Source organism: Armigeres subalbatus, chromosome 2 (assembly GCF_024139115.2).
Source record: "Armigeres subalbatus isolate Guangzhou_Male chromosome 2, GZ_Asu_2, whole genome shotgun sequence".
Taxonomy (NCBI): domain Eukaryota; kingdom Metazoa; phylum Arthropoda; class Insecta; order Diptera; family Culicidae; genus Armigeres; species Armigeres subalbatus.
In genome coordinates this window covers 274,707,464-274,733,243 of record NC_085140.1, presented here as the reverse complement: position 1 = coordinate 274,733,243, position 25,780 = coordinate 274,707,464, and the positions used below count along the sequence as shown (strand labels likewise).

General features: G+C 42.3%; 1 protein-coding gene across 1 annotated transcript in view; it reads right to left on the bottom strand.

Annotated features, from left to right (window-relative positions):
* Nucleotides 1-16,077, bottom strand: part of LOC134212271 (UPF0047 protein YjbQ) — a 103,789-nt gene extending 87,712 nt beyond the window's left edge. Inside the window, exon 1 of the mRNA XM_062689978.1 lies at nt 15,027-16,077. Coding sequence (XP_062545962.1) covers nt 15,027-15,189 — 163 coding nt within the window. The 5' untranslated portion in view covers nt 15,190-16,077. The remainder of the gene's footprint in view (nt 1-15,026) is intronic.
* Nucleotides 16,078-25,780: the final 9,703 nt, after the last annotated feature.

Genomic DNA, 25,780 nt, shown 5'->3' with positions numbered 1-25,780 from the left:
CCGATGGCCTCACCTTGTGAAATACTCTAATCAGAACTTAGCAAACAAGCTTTGAATTTTTTACTACTGTGGGCAATCGAAATGTCAAAAGGGATAAGGCTCTGTGGACTGCTGGTGGTTCTAATAATTGAATAGCGTTCGCAACGGATGTATCTATTGTGGTGGTACAGGGATCTTCTTACCACAATAGATACAAGAACCTTTTCCTTTCGAATGCTGTGTGCCACATCTGCTTCAACTCTTCCACCAAGTCGTGATACTTCATAACAGTTGACTGAGGTGTATTTTTCTTTTTTTTTTTTTGCTGAACTCCCATTAAAGCTTCAAATTAAATGTGCCAGCTTATGCAACAAGCAATTAAGCTGAAACTTTCATAGATTGATTTTCTCGCCCAAAATGGTCACGGTTTAACGCTATGTTTGTGGAGCTGATGCGACATTCCACGGATTCGGATGCTGTGAATGCATCTGCAAAACAACAAACAACTTCCAAAAAGCATGGAGCATAGTGGAGGAACCTTTTGGTAACATGCGATTGGAGTCGCATATCCTGCAAATCCTAAACCTGAAGTCATGGAAAGATCTCCGCAACATCGTCGATGGATGTAGTAGTCCCGTAGAAAATCTGGTCAAGCCCTTCACAAAAACTTTGGAGTTGCTCGTGGTGACGGCGCAAGCGCGTGTCTTGGATGATAAAACTTGTGAGCTGCGTTTGGCTTCCATCGATCAGATCGACTATCCCGTATGCGAAATATGAATCAACAAAAGAATTCCTTAAGCAGTGTTGCGATATCCTAGAAATGTTTGAGAAGAGTGCTCCTGTTTCATCGAACTCCAAATCATCAAATCAGAAAAAGCCAGTGTCCAAGTTAGTGCCTCCAAAGAACCTTGCATGCAGCATGTGTAACCAACGTGTGGGCAACACCAGAATGATAAATGATCCGTATTCCTGGAGATGACTGTGGATCAATCAAATTGAAAAGTCCATCGTAGCGCAGGGTGCTCCATTTATAAATCGTGTTCGATATGTTAAAAAAACCACACGTTGATGCAGGTCAAACATCATGATGTAAACCAAGCTGTTGTAGTGGTTGGTGAACTCGATAGTTTGTCGGGCTCAAGCAGCAGCATTACAGCGAGTAAACAAACAAGTGATCAAGCTGGCGGCAAATAAAGGTCAGATGCCACGGCATACAAAAAACTTTCTTGTTTGTTGTTCAGCATTGTGCTAGAAGGTGTCATGCCGAGAGCCGGGGTACGATTTTCAACAGATCTAAGTCGGTCGAAGGTCGGCCGAACATTTGCAAAGATGGCAGAACTGTACACCCGCCTGAAACGTGAAGCAACAAAAGTTGGACTGGTGGTGAATGCATCGAAGACAAAGTACATGCTTGTGGGCGGAATCGATCGCGACAGGGACCGCCTGGGAAGCAATCAATGTTACGATAGGCGGGGATACCTTCGAGGTGGTCGAGGAATTCGTCTACCTTGGATCCTTGCTAACGACTGATAACAATGTTAGTCGTGAAATACGAAGGCGCATCATTTGTGGAAGTCGGGCCGGGCCTACTACGGGCTTCAGAAGAAACTGCGGTCAAAAAAGATTTCACACCGCACCAAATGTATCATATACAAAACGGTGATAAGACCGGTAGTCCTCTACGCACATGAGAAATGGACAATGCTCGAGGAGGACTTGCAAGCACTCGGAGTATTCAAAAGACGGATGCTTAGAACCATCTTTGACGATGTGCAAGAAGACGGTGTGTGGCGGCGAAGAATGAACCACGAGCTCGTCCAGCTCTATGGCTATCTCAGTATCCAGAAGGTGGCTAAAGCCGGAAGTATGAAAAACAAAACTAACCACCAATGCCAAATTAATTTAATGCTGATTTATCTTGCTGGTAGGTGTGTCAACAATTCTCATTTTTATAGGAAACTTTTTTATTAATTCACCCGTACAATCATATTTCCAATTATCATGTATTGCCCATATGGTGGAAACAACGTAACTGAAGCTCGATTAATCTTGCTTTTTAATCACACAGCTCAAATAACAATTATGCCAATCGGAATACAAACCGACACATCAACTGATACCATCGTAAAGTATATCATTATGAAAAATCTTACTACCTCCAATATTGGGGCTACCTCCACTAAGAGTACGGTTACCCTATTGAAATATTTTTCTAAGTCTCCGAGAAAGGAAATAAAATTAGCTTTCTAATCGTCTACTAGCATGGCATGGAACACAATTTCGATGGGTTATGGCCACATCATACGAGGAACAGGATGAAGATAACGCAATGTGTGCCAACATAGGCTTGACTGACGGATTGGAAGAACAAAAGCTACAGTTCTTCAACTAGGAAAAAATTTGGGAGCCAGCCATGATCACCACCGAAGAACAGCGTTTCGATGAACATTATCAACTATTATCAATTATTTCGTCAGGAGGAAACTGGACAAATAATGTCTTAGTTACCATTCCGTGGTACTGTAAACCAATTTGGAGAAATCCAGATTCTTCGCAATGGAACGATTCCTGTTTCTGTAGACAAGATTGGCGCGAAACCCTGCATAGCATAGAATTGTTACGGTGTACTTCGTAGATTGGATACTAGTGTTACTCATGTTTATTTTGAAATCCCTATCCCGATTGCTATCGAAAATCCAGGTGGGTTTAGTCTTGATTTCAATCTAAAACAAAAGCATGAGGATTACTTCTCATGGCCATGCCCTTGGGAAGAAAAGGAAGTGTTGATGTGGTCATTGGCATGTGGTTGATTGGCGCCCGACTCAGCGACACTCTCATAAGAAGTGCCACGGATTTGGATATTGTTTGTATCTGATAAAGTAATCAGATTTGACCTTTTAGTAGATTTTACCCCAACACATCAAATAGAGGTCTGTAATCTCTTCCCAGCGTTACGGGTCAAAACACAACAATTTGGTAACGAAGGAAAAACTCTAAAATTTTACATTTTCAATTGCTTCCTCTCATTTTATTCGATCTTTTCCATTCTTTAATTTCTCATTTTTATTGCCATGACCGGACAACCATTAAACATTGTTATTATTATTTATTTCTGATTGGTATGTAAGATTCGCGCAAGGCTTGCCAAGCTTCACAGGTTCTAGGCGTGAGCGAATCATGCGAATGAATATACAGCGAATGTCGAGCGCTTATAAGCTCGACGAACGAATCGAAGGACACCCAACTGTAGAAAATGTGATTGTGCATTGTGGCAACAAGTCCACGAGGCGGTCAATACAATAGCCGCACAAGGCAACCAATGGAAAGGCTGGTTTGATGTGAAGTGCCAAAGAGCGACAGATAAGAAAAAAACAGGCCAGGAAACATGCTCCTGGAGGAGACACGCCAAAATAGAGAACGATATAAAGAACTAAGGGCAACTGAGAAAAAAAATCCACCGACGCATAAAAAAGGGGGTTTGACGAAAAATAAAAAATCACTGGGAAGGACGGAATCCTGGCCGAGCTTCTAAAAGTTAGGAGTAATCGGCTAAACGAAAAAAATCACCAAGTGATTGAAAAGATTTGAGAGGGAGAAGAAATTCCTTCGAGCTGGCTTGATGTCTTATCTACAAGAAAGTGTACAGATTAATTGTTCTAATTATCGAGCTATAACACTCCTCAATACCACCTACAAGGTTATCTCCCGAATTCTGTTTAGTAGACTGCGTCTGTTTACGGAGAACTTTGACAGCGAATATCGAAGCGTTTTTCGAGGAGGACGATCAACAACGAACCACATGTTTACTCTCGGGAGTACAACTTACGGACTCATTATCTGTTTGTGGATTTTAAGACAGAATACAACTCAGTGAAACGGAACAAACTGTGGCATATAATGGTAGAGCATGGCTTTCTGGAAAAGCTTATTAGGTTGATTCGTGCGACGCTTATCTGCTATTCAATATAGCTCTGAAAGGTGCAATTCGAAGAGCTGGTGTGCTAAAAAACACAACCATCATCAACAAGTCTTACATGTGCCTTGGTTTTGCGAATGACATCGACATCATTGGTGTAGATCGCAGAGCAGTGGAAGAGGCTTTCATGCCTTTTAAACGGGAGACTGAAAGAATAGGATTGGTCATAAACTCTATCAAATCTATGTACCTGGGTGCTGGTAGAGAACGTGGCAGTTCAAACGATGTTAGTCCCTAGGTGAAAAAAGATGGGAAGCGAATTGAGGTTGTCCACGAATTTATATATCTTGGAACACTCCTTGCATAAGATAATGATGACGTTAGGCGCGAAGTGGAAAGACGTGTTGCGGCTGCAAATAGGACTTTCTACGGTTTGTGAGTCTCGCAGACACGTACAAAATTAGCTCTGAACGTTGATTCGTCCAGTTACTTTGTACGTTCATGAAGCATGGACGTTGAAAGGTGCATACTATCGAATTCTCGGAGTGTGTGAGCGGAAAATACTGCGCTTAATACTTGGCAGCGTGGTGGAAAATGGTGAATGGCGCAGGCGCATGAATCACGCCAAGTGCCAAGTGTGCAAAAATGTAGACATCGACAGGCTGATAAAATACGGTATATTACAGTGGGCTGGACATGTAGTGCGTATGCCGAAAGAGACCAGCAAAAGTAATGTTTAGCAAAGAAACTGGAAGGGGACGTCGGCTCCGGAATAGACCCCGCACCCGCTGGTTGTGTAGAAGATGTGCGTGCGGCGATTGGCGGCCCAAGTACGAGCGATCTGGAATTTGTGATTACATTCGGACTTGCTCCGGACAACACGGAGTGTACGACCATCACAGGAATAGGTAGGCATTCATTTCCGATACTTTACCAGTCCTCTGACATTCATGTCAAACCATTAAAGGTGATTATCAGCAATCACATAGGAGTGGTAGTAATAGTACGTACTTTAGTTAGTGCAGATTTAGACTCATCCAAGCCATACGACTTTGCCTCTGTTTAACCGTGCAACATGCGATACGAGATTTAAGTTAGGTGCATAAGCGTATAAGTAGTAAACTGTAGTAGCGAGACTGTAAATTGCAGGTAATGATTGCCTGATTCCGTGCTACCGTGTCAAAAACGGATGTCTGACGTCTATGTAGCTGTACATCGACCGCGCGTCGGAACAAACTTTCTTTTAAATCGATAGTAATCATCCGACGAACAGCTTGCTCGTGTTTACATCAAATGATTTGCTTGAAATAAACATATTCATTAGTCGGTCATGTAATCAATCGACCAACGTTTATTTTCATTGCCCAATTATCTGATGCCGAGAACAAAATGAGGCACTCACTACAAGCATCTTCACTCTTCAGCTGAAATCGGAAACAGCCAAGGACTTCTTCTTACGCAATGGGTTGTCCCATTCAATAAAACTTGGAGAAAATAAAAAAGAAGCCTCCGAAGCTTCTTGCTTCAAAGGACAAAAACTGGTATTAGTGTATTATAATAATGACGTTTCCCATATCGGTCACATTCATTTCGACTCGCAGCGGAATGTCCTGCCGAGAGCTCTCTGCAACCCTCAGTGACCGGTCGCACATTCCACCCACCACTCAACTGCGTTCGTGCAGCAGCAGCAGAGGAGTGCCTGCAATTGACAGATAAGTGCTATCAATGAAATTTTCCAAGAGAGAGCATTTCGTCGTCATCGTTGCCGAATGAGAAAGCACCCGAACAGGGCACGACCGGACGGACTGCGTAACGTAGCTCACTAATACGCCCTCGCTCCAGTTTTCTGAACACGAGTAAGAATATGAAGGAACGATACTTCTTTGATACTCAATGTTTTGACCCTAATCATTCTCATGCAGTAGTAATGTGCATGGAATATTAGTTGTCGGAAATGATAACGTTACATAACAAATATTTTCATTTTATTGTCAGAAAAGGGTAATCTTAATCGTCTTTAGGAGAACACTGTATATCAAAAGAAGTACTCAACAATCAGCCATATATGGAGTACATCCACGAACACTATTGCAAACAAATGCGGAGATGTTTTGAGATGAGATTGCAGATGCATCAGAGAGGATGCGGCGCCGTGTTGCCGGTATGCAACGGTATTCAGGCAGAAATCCCATCTGTTTGCTCTACGTAATCTGAAAAGAATGAAATTGCTTCAAATCACCTACTTGACTGAATATTTAGTTCCCGATACTCTGTCATTATCAGGGCATTCAAGAGCCCTACATACAAGGTAAAATGCCAAAAAAATAGCATATACAATTATTCACAATTATAATAATAAATTCTTAAATTTATTTATGGCATTCCTCCGAAGCTTTATGTTTTTGTATTCATATACACGGTTATTGTTTGAAGCATTACCTTGCCTGCCATGGTATGAACTGCTTATATCCTGTGTTGCAAGCAGTTTTCCACTCGAAAAAAAGTGACAGGCGAATTTGATAGCATTACAAAATTCACTCTACTAGCCATCTTTGTACTGGTTCAGGAATGTCAGTAGCGAAATAATTTCTTGATCATAATTTGTCCTATCGAATTGAACAAACTTTTCTCGACGAGATTTTTTGCCTGAAGTTGGCATATCTCGTGACCAGCGCTAGCGATAAAAGTGTTTGCTTGGTGTTCAACAGCTGTGTAAATATTATAACCGAGCTTCAGCTAACAAAATAGTTGGTTGCATATAGAAAAAAGTTCAACTGTAATGTTCGACATTTATCAGCTCTGCAGTAGCATTGGCATTGTTACGGTTGAATTCGTAGATTGGACACTATGATACTTATATTTTTCCTTATCTATAATGCTATCAGGAATCCAGAAGGGGAAGGATCCTTGATTCCAATAACATCATAACTAAGAAGAAGAAGGAATTGTTATTGTGGTACTAACTGAAGATAGGCCAACGACTTATACCCAACGGCGATACCCTTATAAGTACCACGAAGCTAGAAATTGAGGAATGAAGTCGTTGGGTTAGGATTTGCCTTAAGCTGGCAATGTGATCATGTTAATCAGACTCCGAAAAACACCCAGCGTTACGATCGAGGTTAGCTATGGCAGTGAATGAACATGCGGATTTCGAGACAAACTGATACGATTTGTCTCGACAATGTAGTAAATGCAACGGCACGGCATCACTAGTCGATCCTGTCCTAGTTACAGAGCTCAAAATGATATTCAAAGGATTAAAGTGGACTGCAGTTACACTTGTCCGGAGTCCTCTAGCAGGAAAAAGGGTTAAAGTTAACGGGTTCTACGTCGATGTCACGCAAGAGGATTGGGTCCCCCCCACCCCTCAGGTCTACAGACACAACCAATACCGGCAACATGCGCTTTGCTTCAGGAGATAGGATCTATGCGGTTGAGCCACGATTCACTCCAAACCGATTCTATTTCTACCACCGTTAAAACATCCAAGTTACTGTCTAGCGTTGCTGGTTGGTTTTAGTTGTCTTTTAGAGTCTGTAACACTCCTAAACGAAGTCTCACTGATACCATGATCCAAAAACAGTGTATAGTCAACAAGAAGAGTGGTCAAACCTGAACCACATTTTCAACAACACCTGAGCCGTCGCCCGGGTAGTACGGGTGCCTTAGGACCGGACGTTATAACCCAACCAGAGGCTTTGGACCGACTCCGGTGTCTGAGGGTGGTATTGGATGAATAAAGCATCTACGGTGCCTTGGGTAATCGGGGCGTCGGTAGACCGGACGTCATGAACCCACCGAAATGATCGGGTCGATCCCGGCACTCAGTAAACGAATATTCTCCAAGAAACACCCCTTGGCGCGTAAGGAAAGGAGGGAGAAGAAGCCCCCCTCCCCTGCAAGAAAATAGTCAAACGCAAAGCATCAAACCACTGGTACTCCGGAGAATTCCGTGAGAGGAAAGCGTTTCCTGTCTGGCGTTTCCGAAACGCTTAGTTTTTTACCTACGGCGAGAGATTCAAGCCATCAAGGAGCAACGATTCAACTAAGCAGAACAACTTGTTCTAACCCATCTATAGTTAGAACTCCATAGGCTGTTAGATCGTTCTGCGTACTTGTCGAAAAAGAACGAAAAAACGCTTACCAATTTATTTATTTATCGATCGCATAGAGCAGAACAAAATGTTTCGGATGTTCACTAGGGCAGTTCAAATTTCAAAAATGTTCGACTCCCAAACTCCCAGGTGTCTATTAGCATCATTTTGATAATATAGTAGGGCCCTCCTTAGCCGTGCGGTAAGGCGCACGGCTACAAAGCAAGACCATGCTGAAGGTGGCTGGGTTCGATTCCTGGTCTGGTTGGAAATTGTCTCGATTTACCTGGACATAAAAGAATCATCGTGTTAGCCTCATGATATACGAGTGCAAAAATGGTAACTTGGGTTAGAAACCTGGCAGTTAGTAACTGTGGAAGTGCTAAATGAACACTAAACCACGAGGCGGTTAAGTCCCAGTGGGGAATGTAATGCCAATAAGAAGAAGAAGAAGAAGTAGTCCTCACAAAATTTCAGGCAATTTGGTGGCCATTTACGGGTGGCGCGAAGTCAATTCATGTTAATATGGGAATTTGTATGGGAAAAACTTAAAATTTATTCAAATCCCCATACAACTCTTAAATCGTGATGAATTCAAATAAACATCCCCAACCTCCTTTTTTGAAATCTATATAAATGAGACCTTCGGATAACACATTAGTTATGAGTGGATTGAACGGTTCTATTGACAGTGTGAATATGAGATAAATGGCTAAAACGGTGTAATTTGGCTCAACGAAGCAGTGGAAATATAAATCAAAATTAATGAGTTACCCACTGGTTGAGCTCAAATAGTTATTAATTGAAAGCTTTTCTCTGCCTGCCAATGCATGAATATGTTATGTAAGTTGGGTTTTTGGATTAGGACTTAGCCTTATGCAACACAAATCGTTTCCGGAGAGCAGTACGGCAAAAACACTTTAAACCCGATCAAGAACACCATTAGGATATTCTTGTAGGATTGGAATCCTTTTATGGATCAACGATTACAGGGCTGTTACAAACTAGTCGAATTCCAATCCGCGAAATCCGCGACTGGCAAATTGAAATCCGCGACTGTAGAAACAAATCCGCGACAAACAAAAATATGGTTTCTTACTTCAAAACACGTTTTATAAATGCGGAATTTCAATATTTTTGCTTCTAATCTATTGGCATATTCGTCGATAGAAAAGAAAATGAAAGAGCATTCGCTAATTTATGTAATACCCAAAACTGCATAGTTAACTCTTCAACTATATCACGAGCCACAGAAAAGTGCAGTGTGCTGTGTTGAACTACCTATGCCCGAAAGAAATTCATTTTTTAATGTTTCCGGGAAACTCTCCATTCTAATCGATGTTGTATAGATACATTTAGTTATAAGTTGGTTGGGCAGATGACAGTCTGTTGTCATAGGTAAATACCAGTTAGATCAAGGGTTATATTTGAATTATACTTTTTAGTACGCTAGTTTTTTTTCTAATATCTACCATCGTTAAACAAGGGCATGGACGCACCAATAATCCGTCCGGCTATTTATTGATCAGTCATTGGATTTTGCACTTCCACTAATCCGCCAGTTAGGAAATAAGACAATTTCTTCAAAAGCAAGCGACATAGCTCTGCAGAGGCCCGAACAAAGCTTGACAAATCTGATTTAAAAGCATTCAGGCGAAATGATACCAGAGGCGGACAGGAACGGTTCTAAGACCTACGAATTTACAAAAACTTGGATAATGTTCACGATTTGAAAAATGATGTCATTACCACTACGTATGAGATAATGGATGGGGATTGCTAATTTTATATAACACGGCAGCTTCGACACTCACGAATAAACTCTCAATGGATATAAGATCAGCGATGAATTTTGAAGCACCGGTAATGGAACAAAAACACATTGAACTGAAAAAACTAGCCTACATAAAGTTATTGGAATACATAATAAAACAAAGGACGAATATCGAATGGTTTGAATGATGCCTGCAATAGTGGGAGTCATTAAGCATGGTACAAAACTTGATGCAACTGATGGTCGAGAAATGAAAAAAAAACCTATAACTATCGTTCCACCGACGATATTCGGATTTCTGAATATCGCCCAAACCATTGACATGCGATCTGATCCTTGCTCAACAAAAAGTACGAACAAGGTCGAACAATCCACAAGGACTTTCTGTTTGACAGCTGATATTGCCGAGGATGACCAAAGCGTGGCATTCCCAACCTAGACCTTAATCCTTCAGCAGCAAGAGACACTCGAGGATGCAGATGAACCAGGTTCCCACCACCCTAGGATAAGGAGTCATGCAAAGCGGCAGGAACTTCAGGATTCTAGTCCTCAGGGAGAAGCTGGAACCGTTAGAACCCTATCATGCCATTTTTTTTGTCTATTTTATTAGTGTTTTTGTGTTTGTCTCTATCAAATTTTATCCTTACAATAATTTTAATGTGACAATTTTAATTCAAAATAACTGGCGAAGCCCTTGGTTGGCTCACAAGGCGGCCCTTCTAGTCCGGCCTTCCTCTTAATTTGAATTGCTATTATATGTACCTTGCTATTGGCGGGACCCAAGGTTGGCTCGCGAAAGGAATCCTTCTGATTCCTTTCCTCATTGGTGTTGAACCGAATATTATAAATCAAAAACACATAAATAAAGACAGCTTCGATCAGCTATCAGTTCCGTCCCGTCAGTTGCATGTGTGAGTATTAATGCGTTTGATCCAACTTTATCGTCGACCTTGTGTGCAGCGCAAGTAATCATGATTGTAATTCCGAAATTAGTGGCACAAAAGTTCTAGGCAATAAAATAAATAATTCTCGGCATTTCAGTAATCTATAAATGCAATTCGACTGACTTTCTATTAGTCCACTTAAACCAACATCCATACGACCATTGAAAGGTTATTCGAATACCATGTGTTTGGATCTTTGACGGATTGCTTATTCTGCAAACGCCCAAATAATCGACATGTTGAATTTATCCTAAAATTAAATTGGGAAAATCGCGATTTTCGCGAGAGTGTAGTTATAAATTCGCGATTTTCGCGACAATGTTTGAAGGAACCGCGATTCTCGCGACTGAAAGGGTAAATCCGCGACAAATCCGCGAAAAACGCGAAAATCGCGAAATCCGCGACTGTTGTAACAGCCCTGCGATTACTCAGCCTTGTCCAATGGCCTATTTCATTCGACCAGTTTTGTTTTACATAGTAAACATTTTTTAATGAATTTCAATGCCTAAGTTTTTCTTTATCATCTGTTAAACAAACTGCAAAAATCGAACTTCCCAAAAATAAAAGAGAAGAAAAAAGAATATGGATGATGTGCGAAGTTAGATCTTACGAAGGAAGAGGATTGGTACGACTAGTCCGTCCAGCTACTAGACTTTGTCGTTGATATTGATATTTATGGCACGTAATTTTGAGAAGAGGGAGGAAGCTTACATCCGACTGAGAACACGAAACTGTTACTGAGCTTATGTATCAGTGATCACCGAAAACGATTTCTTCGGAAAATTTGAGATACGCGTAGTGACAGGAAATAGTATTTACTTACTTTGGATTCGCAAGACACTTCGATCGAATAGAGTCCGCCGTCATACCAAATTAACCATCTACAATCTACAACTACGTTGACCAGACCGGTAGTTCACTACGGGCAAGGCCTGGGCAATGCTAGTGGAAGACCAAAGCAAGTTTTCGAAAGAAAAACTGCTATGACCTATTTATGGAAGGGTGCAGATTGATTACGGTAAGACGTAAGTGGAGAAGACGAATGAACCAGGAGCGAAAGCTTTTTGGGAGTTCCCGGATCCACTTGCACAGTCATCCCAGTAAACCTGGCCTGGACTATTCACCTTGCTATTCAAGGTAAGTATACTTTTTATCGTCAAAATTCGTCACCTGATGCCGATTCAAATTTCAGCATTGTCGATGTACTCTCAAGCTCTGCTAGTTGGTCGCCTAAAATTGACCTAAACTATCGACTCGCACACAGCTAACCGCAACGTCCAGCTCCGGCTATTGAGTCGGACCGACCTGTAACGTTTGGCAAATGTGATCCACTATTGTTTTCAACTGAAGATGTCCTTAATTCCAGATATGTAAACATCACGTGACATCTCTGATTGAAAATGAGAAATTGCAGTACTGGTGGTCGACTCCAGCGCACTTCCCAGCCAGATTATGAAGTATTTCGTAGCGATCAAAACCAAAACAACAAAGGAAATCTACTGATGACGGTGTTTTGATTGCTGTACTTTTTAGAATTATTGCTAATTCAGTTCCAATCGATTTTTTAGGAACAAATCTGAACTCGAACAAATCTGGGTATAAATCGAGTGGGGCTCGGAATATATCCCTCCTGATTGCGCACAGCAGCGCAACAACGAAGGTGCAGGAGTTGTCTCAACTACTGATGACGGTGTTTTGATTGCTGTACTTTCTAAAATTATTGCTAATTTAGTTCAAATCGATTTTTTAGGAACAAATCTGAACTCGAACAAATCTGGGTATACATCAAGCGAGGCTCGGTATATATGCCTCCTGATCGCCCACAGCAGCGCAACAACGAAGGTGCCAGTATTTAGTTGTCGCAAGTAGCGACTCGCAACGCCGTACCATCAGCATCAGTGGTAGTCGTCAAGGTGATTGCTGTTAAGAATTCAACCTTAACGGTGACGTCGGTAGTGGAATGCCATCATTATCATCAGAGCCAGTGGTTGCTGTCAAGAATTCAACTTCAGCGATGGCGTCTGCTGTAGTTAGCGGTCTGCAAGCAACAGCCCTCGAGTGAAGTTTTTAGAAAATTACAAATACGTGTGATTTGAAGTAAATCGATCTTTTTCAGGGCTAAACATTCTACACAAGAGACTCAATGTGCCAATATCATCCGGTAATCACAATCATCGACGACGAAACTGTGGCGTCTGTTATTTGACGATATAGTTACGATCGAATTGTGCAATTGTGCTTTGCACTTTGAACAAATATTTTCAAGGATCTGAAAACAATTTGAACAATTTTGAACTATTTGAAGCATCGAAAACCATTTTATTTTTGTATTTTTGTTTGCAGTCTCGAGCAAAATTTAGCGGTTCTATATCATTGGTACTAATGTATTAAAATTTGAGAATTATTTTAAAATTACTGTTTCTTTGTACAATCCATAATTTTGGTGAATTTTAATTTTTATCAAGTTGTCTACTGTTTTATGGTTACATATACACCCAGATTTTTTACGCGGTTGGAATTCGTTAATTTCTCGGTTAACTAACGGTAAACGTTAATTAACGGTTAAAAATTACGAGTGATGTTGAGTAAATCGATTTTATTATCCTGCTGGGTCACCTAGTTGAACAATATTTTTAAAACACTTTAATCAATTGTTTGTTGACATTTATTATAAAGTTTCGCCAGGAACACTTTCAATGTTTCTTTTCATTAGGAATTAACATTACATTTCAGAAGCTCTAAGAATTCCATCGAAAATTTCTCAATCGTTTGTTTTTCGTCTCTCCAAAAATGTCTGATTTATAAAATCATTAAGAAATATTCGGCAAGCTCAGAACAATAAAAATAATGTAGGGACTGTAGTTTTCCTAGATATTGGAGCTAGTTACGCTTGGTTATTAGAGAAAGTCATTGAAAACTTAGCCTTAATTCTACGTGCAGGTGTTCTTATACAGTAACGAAAGAACATCTTGTACCCGCTGGTTGAGTGAATACCAATCCGGAACATACTTTTTTCCTTTTTGCACATGCATTCTATTGATTGTAATTTTTTTCTATCTTTTTTATAGATATTAGGAGCCCTAGGCTAGTTTATCTCTGACTTATTCTGCCGGTGGAAGCATAATTGTCCCATGTTTGCTGGGATTACCTATACACATGGGACAATTATGCGTCCACCGGCAGTATTGTTTATCATCATCAACCAATTAAATATCCAATCATCAGTAGAATCAGGAAAGCCTTCTGATATACTGAACATATGGCCATTTTTACCTAGGGATCGTATAAGGGATTTTTACAAGGGATGAGTTTTAGACAGGGATTGTTATTCACAATCATTTTCCCTCATCATGAGTGCCGCGAAAAGTTTATTCACTCGTTTTGTCACTTCTATCATCCTTTTCGTGTCATCACCAATTGTAAAAGGATCAACCTCCTATATGGAGTCGATGTGGTGCTATGGCTAGAGTGACCGCATCCTAACGCCATTTTTGATGATGATCTAGGTTCGAATCTTGTTCCGGTTATAAAATTTCATAATTAATTCCCGAAAATTTTCACGAAAAATGTGTGAAGCATAAAAATGATGAATCGAAAAAAAAGAATTTCATCGTGTAGGCACAATTGTCATTTATCTTCCAGGTTCGTTCTAGAGAAAAGACGTGTGAGTAAAAGATAGTTTTTTTCCCAATAAGTTACGAATAAAAAATCTTCTTCGCCCCAAAAATCCCTTGATTTCGTCTCATAGAAACGAAAAGTACGAATCCTGGTTTTACAACAAATCCATATTTCAATCCACCCCGGTTGAAGCATTCAATGCATATGATGATATGTCGACGATCAAACAGATACTTGTATCATACATTTTCTGAGCGATAAATTACACCCGGTAACGAGTTGCGTATTAGGATAGCAGAATTCTTAAAAGCTAACATTCCATGTGATGTGGCCATAAAGTTAAGTGATCTCTTATGAACAGTCTGGGGGTGACGTACTTTTTCCTAGAAATTTCACCACATCCCTAAATTTTATAGCACCTAACACTATGTGGAACAACATTATCTTTTCAATGCGTTGCTGGAAGTGGAATTATTTAGTGGAACTGTTTTGCTGATTAATATTGAAAAGGGATAACAGTTATGTATATTTCCACTTTCCAACCCTTTAATTTTATCTATATTCCTAAAACAGCAAACAATTGTGGAACGATTTCCAAAAGGAAAACAAAATCGATATAAAAAAACGACAAGGAACTTTTATGCGAATATGAGCAGTATATAGAGAAGCAAGAAAATAGCAATCGTAATTAAACTTACTTTGAACGTGGCACAATCCGACCGAAAACTGCCCCAGCTCGGGCATCTGTCGCAGGATCTCCTCGGTCACCAGATGGACACCCCGGTGCTGCGGTCGCAGATTGATTTTCCGTTGGAACCAAGCAGAGCCAATCTGTATGCCGCGGTGATTGGACGAAGCCATGTTGTGACTCTTCTCATACGAGTCTGGCGGATGTGGATGGTGCTGATGACTGGTGGCCGAACCTCCGCCGCCGCCTCCGCTTTCACGCTCTCGTTCAATGGCGCCCGCCGTGCCCCCCGCTGTGCGACCCCCGACCGACACCGACAGCAGTAGCGAGGAGGAAGAGTCGTCAGTGACCGAAGAAGGGGGACTTCTCCGTCGAGACGATTGGTGGTAATCCGTTTTGCTGCTTCGCCGGCTAGCACTGGCACTACCACCCCCGCCTCCGCCGCTGCTGCACCCTCCGACGTTACTATTGGTCGACGTCGGTACCTGACTGCGGGAACGGCGACGTCCTCCTCCCCCTCCTCCTGCGGCGGCTGACGATACGACTGCGGACTCTTTTGCAGATGCTGCAGATGGTCCTGCTGCTGAACCTGCCCCTCCTGCTCCTGCTGTCGGTGGTACCTTGCTGCTGCTGTTGGTCGACGTCGTGACGAACTGTTTCTGCACCGATTCACTCAAATTTTGTGCTATTACTCAAATCACCAGATCGGGAACTGTGTTTGTTTATTCTTCTTATAATCACCTGGTTTAACACCTTTTTATTTATTTCTATCAATCTTTTCTACGGCTACGAGAAGGCAAATTTACACACTTGATTCAAGTGATTCACACTCGTTCAGCAAATACACTTATTTCCTTGACGGTACGGAGATTCCTCTGCAAATTTGCTTTGACGACAGCACTGACACTGCACTTTTGGAGCACCCCAGTTGAAAACTCTTAGAGCAACATGGACAATCCCGTTTTCGATTCTTCTTTGGAATGCCCCACTTCTTTCTTTCAATCGATCGTATTGCTTGCTTCGTGTTATGACGATTTACACAAAAACGAACATAATCAGGACTTTCGAAAGGATGGAAAATTTCTTATACACAGCCTCAAATCAACATGATAGAATCAAATACAAAGTTCTTCTGAGTACTTTCTGACTCAACACTGATTGTATGTGGTTGTACGATAGGCTTTTAACTAATCGAAGAAAAATCGAAAATATTTTTTTCTGATTACCATTCACTTGAACTTAACTTTTCCTCAGAATTTTCCTTGTGTGTTGCTCTTTTCTAGTGTTTTTCGCTTTCTTCAATGAAAATCTGAGGCGATTTTTATTATCCACTCTGCATGCTGCTGTCAGGACACCGACGAAAATTCGAAACCACACTCACACACTCTATTTCTCTTCGTGGTGCTGGCATCAGCAGCTCAGTTCGGTAATGTTTTTCTGGTGAATCCTTCCGCACCGAACGAGCATCAGGAATAACGCAATCTGACGTGACGTGAGGAAAACACCGCGGCACAAGCTTTATTCCTACTCTCTACTTCTGTCTCTTTTCTCTTTGTTCTCTCGCTCGCACACACTGACGATGTCTCTGATGTGTGTAGCAGCTCACACTTTTCCAGCTCAGTAAGCAGTCCTTCCGCCGCGCCGTGAAGATTATCTTTGTTCCTCACTTCCGCTTCTTCAACGGATTCAATATTTAATCTTCGAAAAATTGAATGCCTTTTTCCAGTATTCTAGATATTATATGACTCGATGCTGCTGTGAACAGTTTGGGTAAAAAAAATCATTTTAGATTATTTACACAAGTTTTGGGACCGCTATAAACCACGTTATCATTCAAGGAAGGGATTCAATAAAACATGTTTTAGAATGAATAAATCGTAATGATAAAAAGAAATTAAAATCTTATTAACAATATTGGAAACACTTTCAAAACAACGTGTACATATTAAGATAGGAGAATTCTTTAACCAAACATAGCCATAATAGCTTTAGTTGTACACTTATCGTTAGACTATCCGAAAAAATATCATTTGGCAATTCCACCGTGAGGGTCGATGTATTTTTTGAAATTTATGTCGTTTTCGGTTTTAAACCTGGGTCAGGTCCGACCCCGACTCTGAATAACCGAACGAAAAACGAATCGGGATCGAGTCAGTATGATGGTATTAGTGAGAACTTAATCCCTATCATCTGTTTTGTTTTCAATTCGCACTTTTATCAGCTGGCAGAAACAGACATATTTTAAATATACTGAATTTTGTTATTAGTGTTCTTTTTTTCTTGTTTTATGAATTATGGGGGAAATCAGACGTTTCTTCTGTTAATTGTTTAATGACTAAAATTACTATTAATCCATCAATAAATTAATGTGATTAGGAGCTTGTGATGAATGACGACGGCAATGTGGATTGCCGTGAAATTTATGCCAATCCGTGTTTCCCGATAAACTATTATGCTGATTATATATAGCTTTTTGGGTAACAGTGATTGTGTTACAGTGGATTTGAATTATCAAATTGCAATGGAACAGAACAAAAAAATATGAAAGCAATTGAGATTTGGGGCCTTTTATTTTAAAACAAATAATCAGATCGCACAAGAGTTGAACAGCATTCTATTTTGCTTTTTGCATTTTTTTTGTTGCTTTAATTTCCCCAAGAGGGGACCCTTTGGGATAAATTGCGATTTCTTCAGAACTGCAAAAACCAAATATACAAGAGAGGCAAATAATTTTTCACTACATAATCTAAACAGGAGATTCAACATAATAAATATCAACGGGATAAAATATGTCTTTGTCGGTTTTTCATGAATTACAAGTAAAAACCCTTCTTCCACTCAAAAATTATGCTCCATTCGTATAAAAACTGTTCCTAAATAAACATTTGAATATATTTATGAATAATCATTTATAAATTAATAAAATTAATTTGTTCATGTCAATATAGTTGCCAAAGCCTTATAAATGGTTAATGTCAGGGTTAATACATTATGTTTATGTTCTTCAAATCCGTAACCTTGAACAAATTATGCACAGAACTGCAATAATGAATAAAATAATGGTATGAACATTTTGGTATAAATAACTTCATAGCGGCAGATACTCTGGTACGCTATTTTCCCATTGATAGAGCAATTATACCTAAAGTATATGTTCGAATACACAATGTAATAGTGAATAAATAGCAGCTACCTTCTCGTCACTGCATTTTATAAATCACATTTTCAACAAAATTTTCAACCCTCATTTTGTTTATAATGGAGCTATCATCTGAGGTAATCAGCGAAAAATATGTCGATATCGGAATGCGATTCACCATCAGAGAAGCTTGAAGACAGCACAAAATTAAAATAATCCAACAAAATTGATAAATTTAACAAATGAAACAAACAAAATCAAATACCCATCCGTGTCTTTTACGTTTTCATTTTCCTTTAGCGTAAACATAAACACCAGTTTGACAGTTTGTGTTCGAATGTATTGGTGAACCTAGGTTGGATCTCGATAAATCGGCAGAGCGAACCTCATTCATTTTGGGTCGGATCTGGTGCGGATCGCGATCCAACCTGAACGAATAACCGAACGTTTTGACAGCAGTTAGAGCGGATCCGGTGCAGAACTAGGTTCGACCCAGCAATAACCGAAAACGACATTAGTCTTCAAGTAAGATACAGATCTGCTACAGTATTTCTTTGATTCACTCTCAGTTAAGCTAATGTATTCTTATTTGTCAAAACCTTGATTGATCCTTGTAGCGTTGTTGTCGCTGTTTCTGGTGCATTAGACATACTAAAAGGATTGCTTAGCGTGTTAGTTGTATAAAAATCATATTTTGGTCATATTTTTTTATCCAATCTGGCCCATTTTGAATGAGAAACAATAGGACAGGATTCCACGTCGAATGTAACTTGTTCCAAGCAAATCGATTCAAGAAAGTGCCTAAATGATGAGTCTGTTTTATTTTGCGCACATAAACACACAGACATCACCTCAATACGACGAGCTGAGTCAATTGGTATATAACATAAAGGCTTTCATTAAAACATCTTTGTAGTGAATATATATATGTATAGCCTTTTCGTAACACCTTGGTGTACAAGAATGGCAAAACGATATCTTTTCAACTGAACTGATTGTCGTACTGTACTGGATAATGTTCCGAAACGTGACATCAAGATCTACATGGACAACTTCAATGCAAAGATCGGCTCCGACTATCACTATGAGCGTATTATGGAACGCCGTGGTCGCAAATTAAGATCCCAGACCAACAATTAACATCTCGCCATGAGCTGCCAAGGGTACGACCTATTCCCCACGTAAACTCCGAAGCTCCAGCATTGCAGGAGATTGAAGTAGCCATCCGAACCATGCAGAGCGTTTTAATTAAGGTCCCGAAAAAATGGGATCTGGCTGTTTGCAACAACTGGCGGGGCATCATGTTACCATGTGACTGTGCATTGCTCTCTAAGTTCAGTCCTTAATCGGATACAAGCGAAGATAGCCACGACTTTCCGACGACAGCAGGCAGCAGGCCCCTTAACAACGTTTGTGGATCATATTGTTACGCTCCGTATCATCCTGGAACAGGACGACGACATAGTAAATGGTATTCATTTACTATGAAAAAGCTTTCGATCGTATGAACCAGAGCTTTAAATAATCGAATGTTTTTGGTAAAGCCAAACACTGCCGTAATCTGAAGAAGAATTACTCGTTAAGACCATTTTTTTTAAATGGCGTGTACGTCACTTCTTCAGATTACGCCAGAACAGTCTTCATTGTCACCTTTACTTTGTAACATATTCATATTCGTCTGAACACTGTCAATTTCCGATCGAATATCACTCAATTAGTATTAATTTAGATCTCGTGAACTAATGAATTACTGTAAAACTGAGCATTTAATGATAATTTGAACAATTATATATCTACATAGATATGACCCCAAAGTTCAACTGAGGGACACTTTTAGCGTCGTTCAATAATGACGTCACAGGTTTTAGGGGGGGGGGGGATAACGGAGCCTAACGCCATCCGAGTAGTAGCTGGATTGAGGAAAATATGTATTCTATATCCGGTACTGTTCCTCATCTTAATCAACGAGATCAGTATGGGTGCGATTAATCGTATGCTGCTATGGCAGCCTATTACTATGGTGTACCTAATCGACTTCTAGCACAACGGCGCTCTGATATGCAGAGTATTCTAAACAATCTGGCAGAACGCTCTTCTACGGCGAGTCTCACCATTAACGCCAACAAGGCCAAATCGTTGGATGCCAAAACAAACAACCCCTCCAACTTTACGGTAACTGTTCCGTTTTCCATCTAACTGAACATATATTCATCTCATCGCAAAAAAAAGAAATACAGCACCAATCTCGTTGCTTCTTTCATACTTGCTCACTGCTGAAAAAAATCACAAAAATTAAAAACAAATCAAATTTATTTCCATTGCTTTGTTTTTGATGGGATGGAAATGGGAGCTATGAGATGAAGTGATGAAGGGGCCCTCCTTAGCCGTGCGTTAAGACGCGCGGCTACAAAGCAAGACCTTGCTGAGGGTGGCTGGGTTCGATTCCTGGTGCCGATCTAGGCAATTTTCGGATTGGAAATTGTCTCGACTTCCCTGGGCATAAAAGTATTATCGTGTTAGCCTCATGATATACGAATGCAAAAATGGTAACCTGGCTTAGAAACCTCGCAGTTAATAACTGTGGAATTGCTTAATGAACACTAAGCTGCGAGGCGGCTCTGTCCCAGTGTGGGGATGTAATGCCAATACTAAGATAAGATAAGAGATGAAGTGCCGAACCGTTCCCCAGCCAGTTCATGTCGGGCGGCGGAGCTAAGATTGACATAGGAGCACGGATCAAGAAGGGCTGCTTTTACGAGTTTTCGAAACATATGGGGATCCAGCCAGCTTGAAGTTAAACCGTTCACGTAAGGGCCATGTGCCACAGCCCGATATGTGTAAGGACATAGATGGGAACCTTCTTACAAACGAACGTGAGGTGATCCAAAGGTGGCGGCAGCACTACGAAAAGCACCTGAATGGCGATGTGGCAGACAACGGTGGTGGTATGGTATTGAACCTAGGAGCACGCGCGCAGGACATGCGACTTCCGGCTCCGAATCTCCAGGAAATCCAGGAGGAAATCGGCCAGCTGAAAAACAACAAAGCCCCTGGAGTTGACCAAACTACCAGGAGAGCTGTTTAAACACGATGGTGAGGCACTGGCAGGAGCGCTGCACTGGGTAATTACCAAGATTTGGGAGGATGACGTTCTGACGCAGGAGTGGATGGAAGGTGTCGTGTGCCTCATCTACAAAAAGGTCGATAAGCTGGATTGTAGCAACTACCGCGCAATCACATTGCTGAACGCCGCCTACAAGGTACTCTCCCAAATTTTATGCCGCGGACTATCACCAATTGCAGAAGAGTTCGTGGGGCAGTACTAGGCGGAATTTATGTTTTTTGAAGTTTCTATCGGTGGTGGTAAAATCGAGGTGGTTGAAGAACTCGTGTACTTGGGCTCACTGGTGACATCCGATAACGATACCAGCAGAGAAATTCGGAGACGCATCATGGCAGGAAATCGTACGTACTTTGGACTCCGCAAAACGCTCTGATCGAATAGAGTTCGCCGCCGTACCAAACTGACTATCTACAAAACCTTTATTAGACCGGTAGTCCTCTACGGACACGAGACCTGCATGATGCTCGTGGAGGACCAACGCACACTGGGAGTTTTCGAAAGGAAAGTGCTGCGTACCATCTATGGTGGGTTACAGATGGCGGACGGTACGTGGAGGAAGCGAATGAACCACAAGTTGCATCAGCTGTTGGGAGAACCATCCATCGGTCACACCGCGAAAATCAGAAGACTGCGGTTGCCCGGGCACGTAACCAGAATGTCGGACTTACTTACTTATGGATCCTGTACACCTCCGGTGGTGCAAAGGGCCGACTTGAAAGATCTCCATCCTGAGCGTTGCCCGGATGTCGGACAGTAATCCGGTGAAAATTTTTCCCGACATCGATCCGACGGGAACAAGAAGGCGAGGTGCACAGCGGGCAAGGTGGATCGATCAGGTGGAGGACGATTTGCGGACCTTCCGCAGACTGTGTGGTTGGCGACGTGCAGCCATGGATCGAGCTGAATGGAGAAGACTTTTATGTATTGAGTATTGCACATGCTACTCCGGCCTTAGTCTGGTAATAAATAAAAGGAGATCCTGTCAACGCACCAAATTTCGAATATTCAACTCTATCGTGAAATCTGTGTTATTAGACACTAGTGAGACTTGGTGAGTATCAGGATCGGCAGGGATCACACAAAAACTGCAAGTATTAATCACCCGCTGTCTACGTTTTATAATATGGGCTTGGGGCCTTACAATTGGATTTCTTATGCGGAGCTTTGTCCACGATGCCATCGAAAACCGATATCAACAGAAATTCGAGAGCGTGAATGGGTGTGAAACACACTACGAAAGCGCAGAGACGAAATCTGCAAGCAAGCGCTAGACTGGAATCCGGCAGGACATCGTAGCAGAGGCAGACCCACGGGCTCGTGGCGTGTTCTTTAGTCTTTACGTGTATCTATGCTTGTCATATGATATACTAATGCAAGAATGTGAGGCAGCAGGGACTATGTCCAAGGGCTTGACGATCCCTCCCCAGGCCATCTGCGAGTTGTGGCGCCTGCCTAGGATGTGGGCCCTGTTAAACCTCTATAAAAAGCTGCATGAATCCGCAAGTAGGCTCCGCCAAAGCGACCGTGTGCCGCTCAAAGCGCACAAGCCCAAGTCCTGGTGTTAGGTGGGACGCTAAACAGCACTGACACGACAGCTCTCCGACGAGACAGGAGGTTTGCACAGGCCGAATAAGCCGCCTTTAAAAACAACTATTACGAACGACATAGAAGATAATACGACTCGATACAATCGGCAACGACCTAGGCGACGAATAAAGGATCACGATTGGAAGCTTGGAACATAAAACTGCAAGTCGCTAGGCTTCGCAGGTTGCGACAGGATAATCTACGATGTATTACATCCCCGCAACTTCGATGTCGTAGCGCTGCAAGAAATCTGCTGGACAGGACAGATTGAAAAGCGGGCATCGAGCGGCTACCTTCTACTAAAGCTGTGGCACCACCAACGAGCTGGGAACCGGCTTCATAGTGCTGGAGAAAGATGCGCCAACGCGTGATTGGGTGGCAGCCAATCAACGCAAGGATGTGCAAGCTGAGGATAAAAGGCCTTTTCTTCAACTATAGCATCATCAACGTGCACTGCCCACACGAAGAGAGAACAGACGACGAGAAAGAAGCGTTCTATGCACAGCTGGAGCAGACATACGATGTATGCCCACTGCGAGACGTCAAAATCGTCATCGGTGTCATGAACGCTCAGGAAGGAAAAGAGGATATGTATAGACAAATCATCGGACCGGATAGTCTGCATACCGTATCGAACGACAACGGCCAACGATGCATAAACTTTGCAGCCTCCCGCGGAATGGTAGTCCAAAGCGCTTTTTTCCCTCGCAAGAATATCCACAAGGTCACATGAAAATCACCTAATCAAGTAACGGAAAAACAAATCGACCACGTTCTAATCGACGGTAACTTCTTCTCCGACATCACGAATGTACGCACTAACCGCAGTGCGAAAATTTAATCCGACCACTACCTGGCTGCAGTATGTCTGCGATCAAAACTCTCGACGGTGTACAATACGCGTCGAAGTCGTCCGCCGCAGCTAAACATTGGGCGGCTACAAGACGGTAGACTAGCCCAAGACTACGCGCAGCAGCTGGAAGTGGCACTCTCAACGGAAGAGCAGCTAGGCGCAGCATCTCTTGAAGATGGCTGGAGAGATATTCGATCCGCCATTGGAAGCACCGCAACCGCTGCACTAGGCACGGTGGCTCCGGATCAGAGAAACGACTGGTATGACGGCGAATGTGAGCAGTTAGTTGAGGAGAAGAATGCAGCATTGCTGCAACACCGCACGAGGGCGAACGAGGTACTATACAAACGGGCACGGAACAGACAAAACTCGATTTTCAGGATGAAAAAGCGCCAGCAGGAAGATCGAGACCGTGAAGAGACGGAGGAACTGTACCGCGCTAATAACGAACGAAAGCTCTATGAGAAGTTGAACCGTTCACGTAAGGGCCACGTGCCACAGCCCGATATGTGTAAGGACATAAACGGGAACCTTCTTACAAACGAGCGTGAGGTGATCCAAAGGTGGCGGCAGCACTATGAAGAGCACCTGAATGGCGATATGGCAGACAACGGTGGCGGTATGGTAATGAACCTAGGAGCACGCGCGCAGGACATGCGACTTCCGGCTCCAAATCTCTGGGAAATCCAGGAGGCGATCGGTCGGCTGAAAAACATCATGGGGTTGACCAACTACCAGGAGAGCTGTTTAAACACGGTGGTGAGGCACTGGCTAGAGCGCTGCACTGGGTGATTACCAAGGTTTGGGAGGATGAGGTTCTGCCGCAGGAGTGGATGGAAGGTGTCGTGTGTCCCATCTACAAAAAGGGCGATAAGCTGGATTGTAGCAACTACCGCGCAATCACATTGCTGAACGCTGCCTACAAAGTACTCTCCCAAATTTTATGCCGCCGACTATCACCAATTGTAAGAGATTTCGTGGGGCAGTACCAAGCAATGGGTGAACGCTCTACCACAGACCAGGTGTTCGCCATACGTCAGGAATTGCAGAAATGCCGCGAATACAACGTGCCCACACATCATCTATTTATCGACTTCAAAGCAGCATACGATACAATCGATCGGGACCAGCTATGGCAGCTAATGCACGAGAACGGAATTCCGGATAAATTGATACGGTTGATCAAGGCGACGATGGATCGGATGAAGTGCGTAGTTCGAGTTTCAGGGGCATTCTCGAGTCCCTTCGAAACGCGCAGAGGGTTACGGCAAGGTGATAGTCTTTCGTGTCTGCTATTCAACATCGCTTTGGAGGGAGAAATACAAAGGGCAGGTATTGACACAAGTGGTACGATTGTCACGAAGTCCGTCCAGTTATTTGGTTTCGCCGACGACACTGATATTACGGCACGTAACTTTGAGAGGATGAAGGAAGCCTACATCAGAATGAAAAGCGAAGCTAAACGGATTGGACTAGTAATCAACACGTCGAAGACGAAGTACATGATAGGAAGAGGCTCAAGAGAGGTCAATGTAAGCCACCCACCACGAGTTTCTATCGGTGGTGACGAAATCGAGGTGGTAGAAGAATTTTTGTACTTGGGCTCACTGGTGACCGCCGCTAACGATACCAGCAGAGAAATTCGGAGACGCATAGTGGCTGGAAATCGTACGTACTTTGGACTCCGCAAGACGCTCCGATCGAATAGAGTTCGCCGCCGTACCAAACTGACTATCTACAAAACGCTTATTAGACCGGTAGTCCTCTACGGACACGAGACCTGGACGATGGTCGTGGAGGACCAACGCGCACTGGGAGATTTCGAAAGGAAAGTGCTGCGTACCATCTATGATGGCGGACGGTACGTGGTGGAAGCGAATGAACCACAAGTTGCATCAGCTCCATCGGTCACACCGCGAAAATCGGAAGACTGCGGTGGTCCGGGCATGTAGCCAGAGTGTCGGAAAGTTATCCGGTGAAAATTTTTCTTGACATCAATCCGACGAGAAAAACAAAAAGGGGCAAGGGCGAGGTGGATCGATCGGGTGGAGGACGATTTGC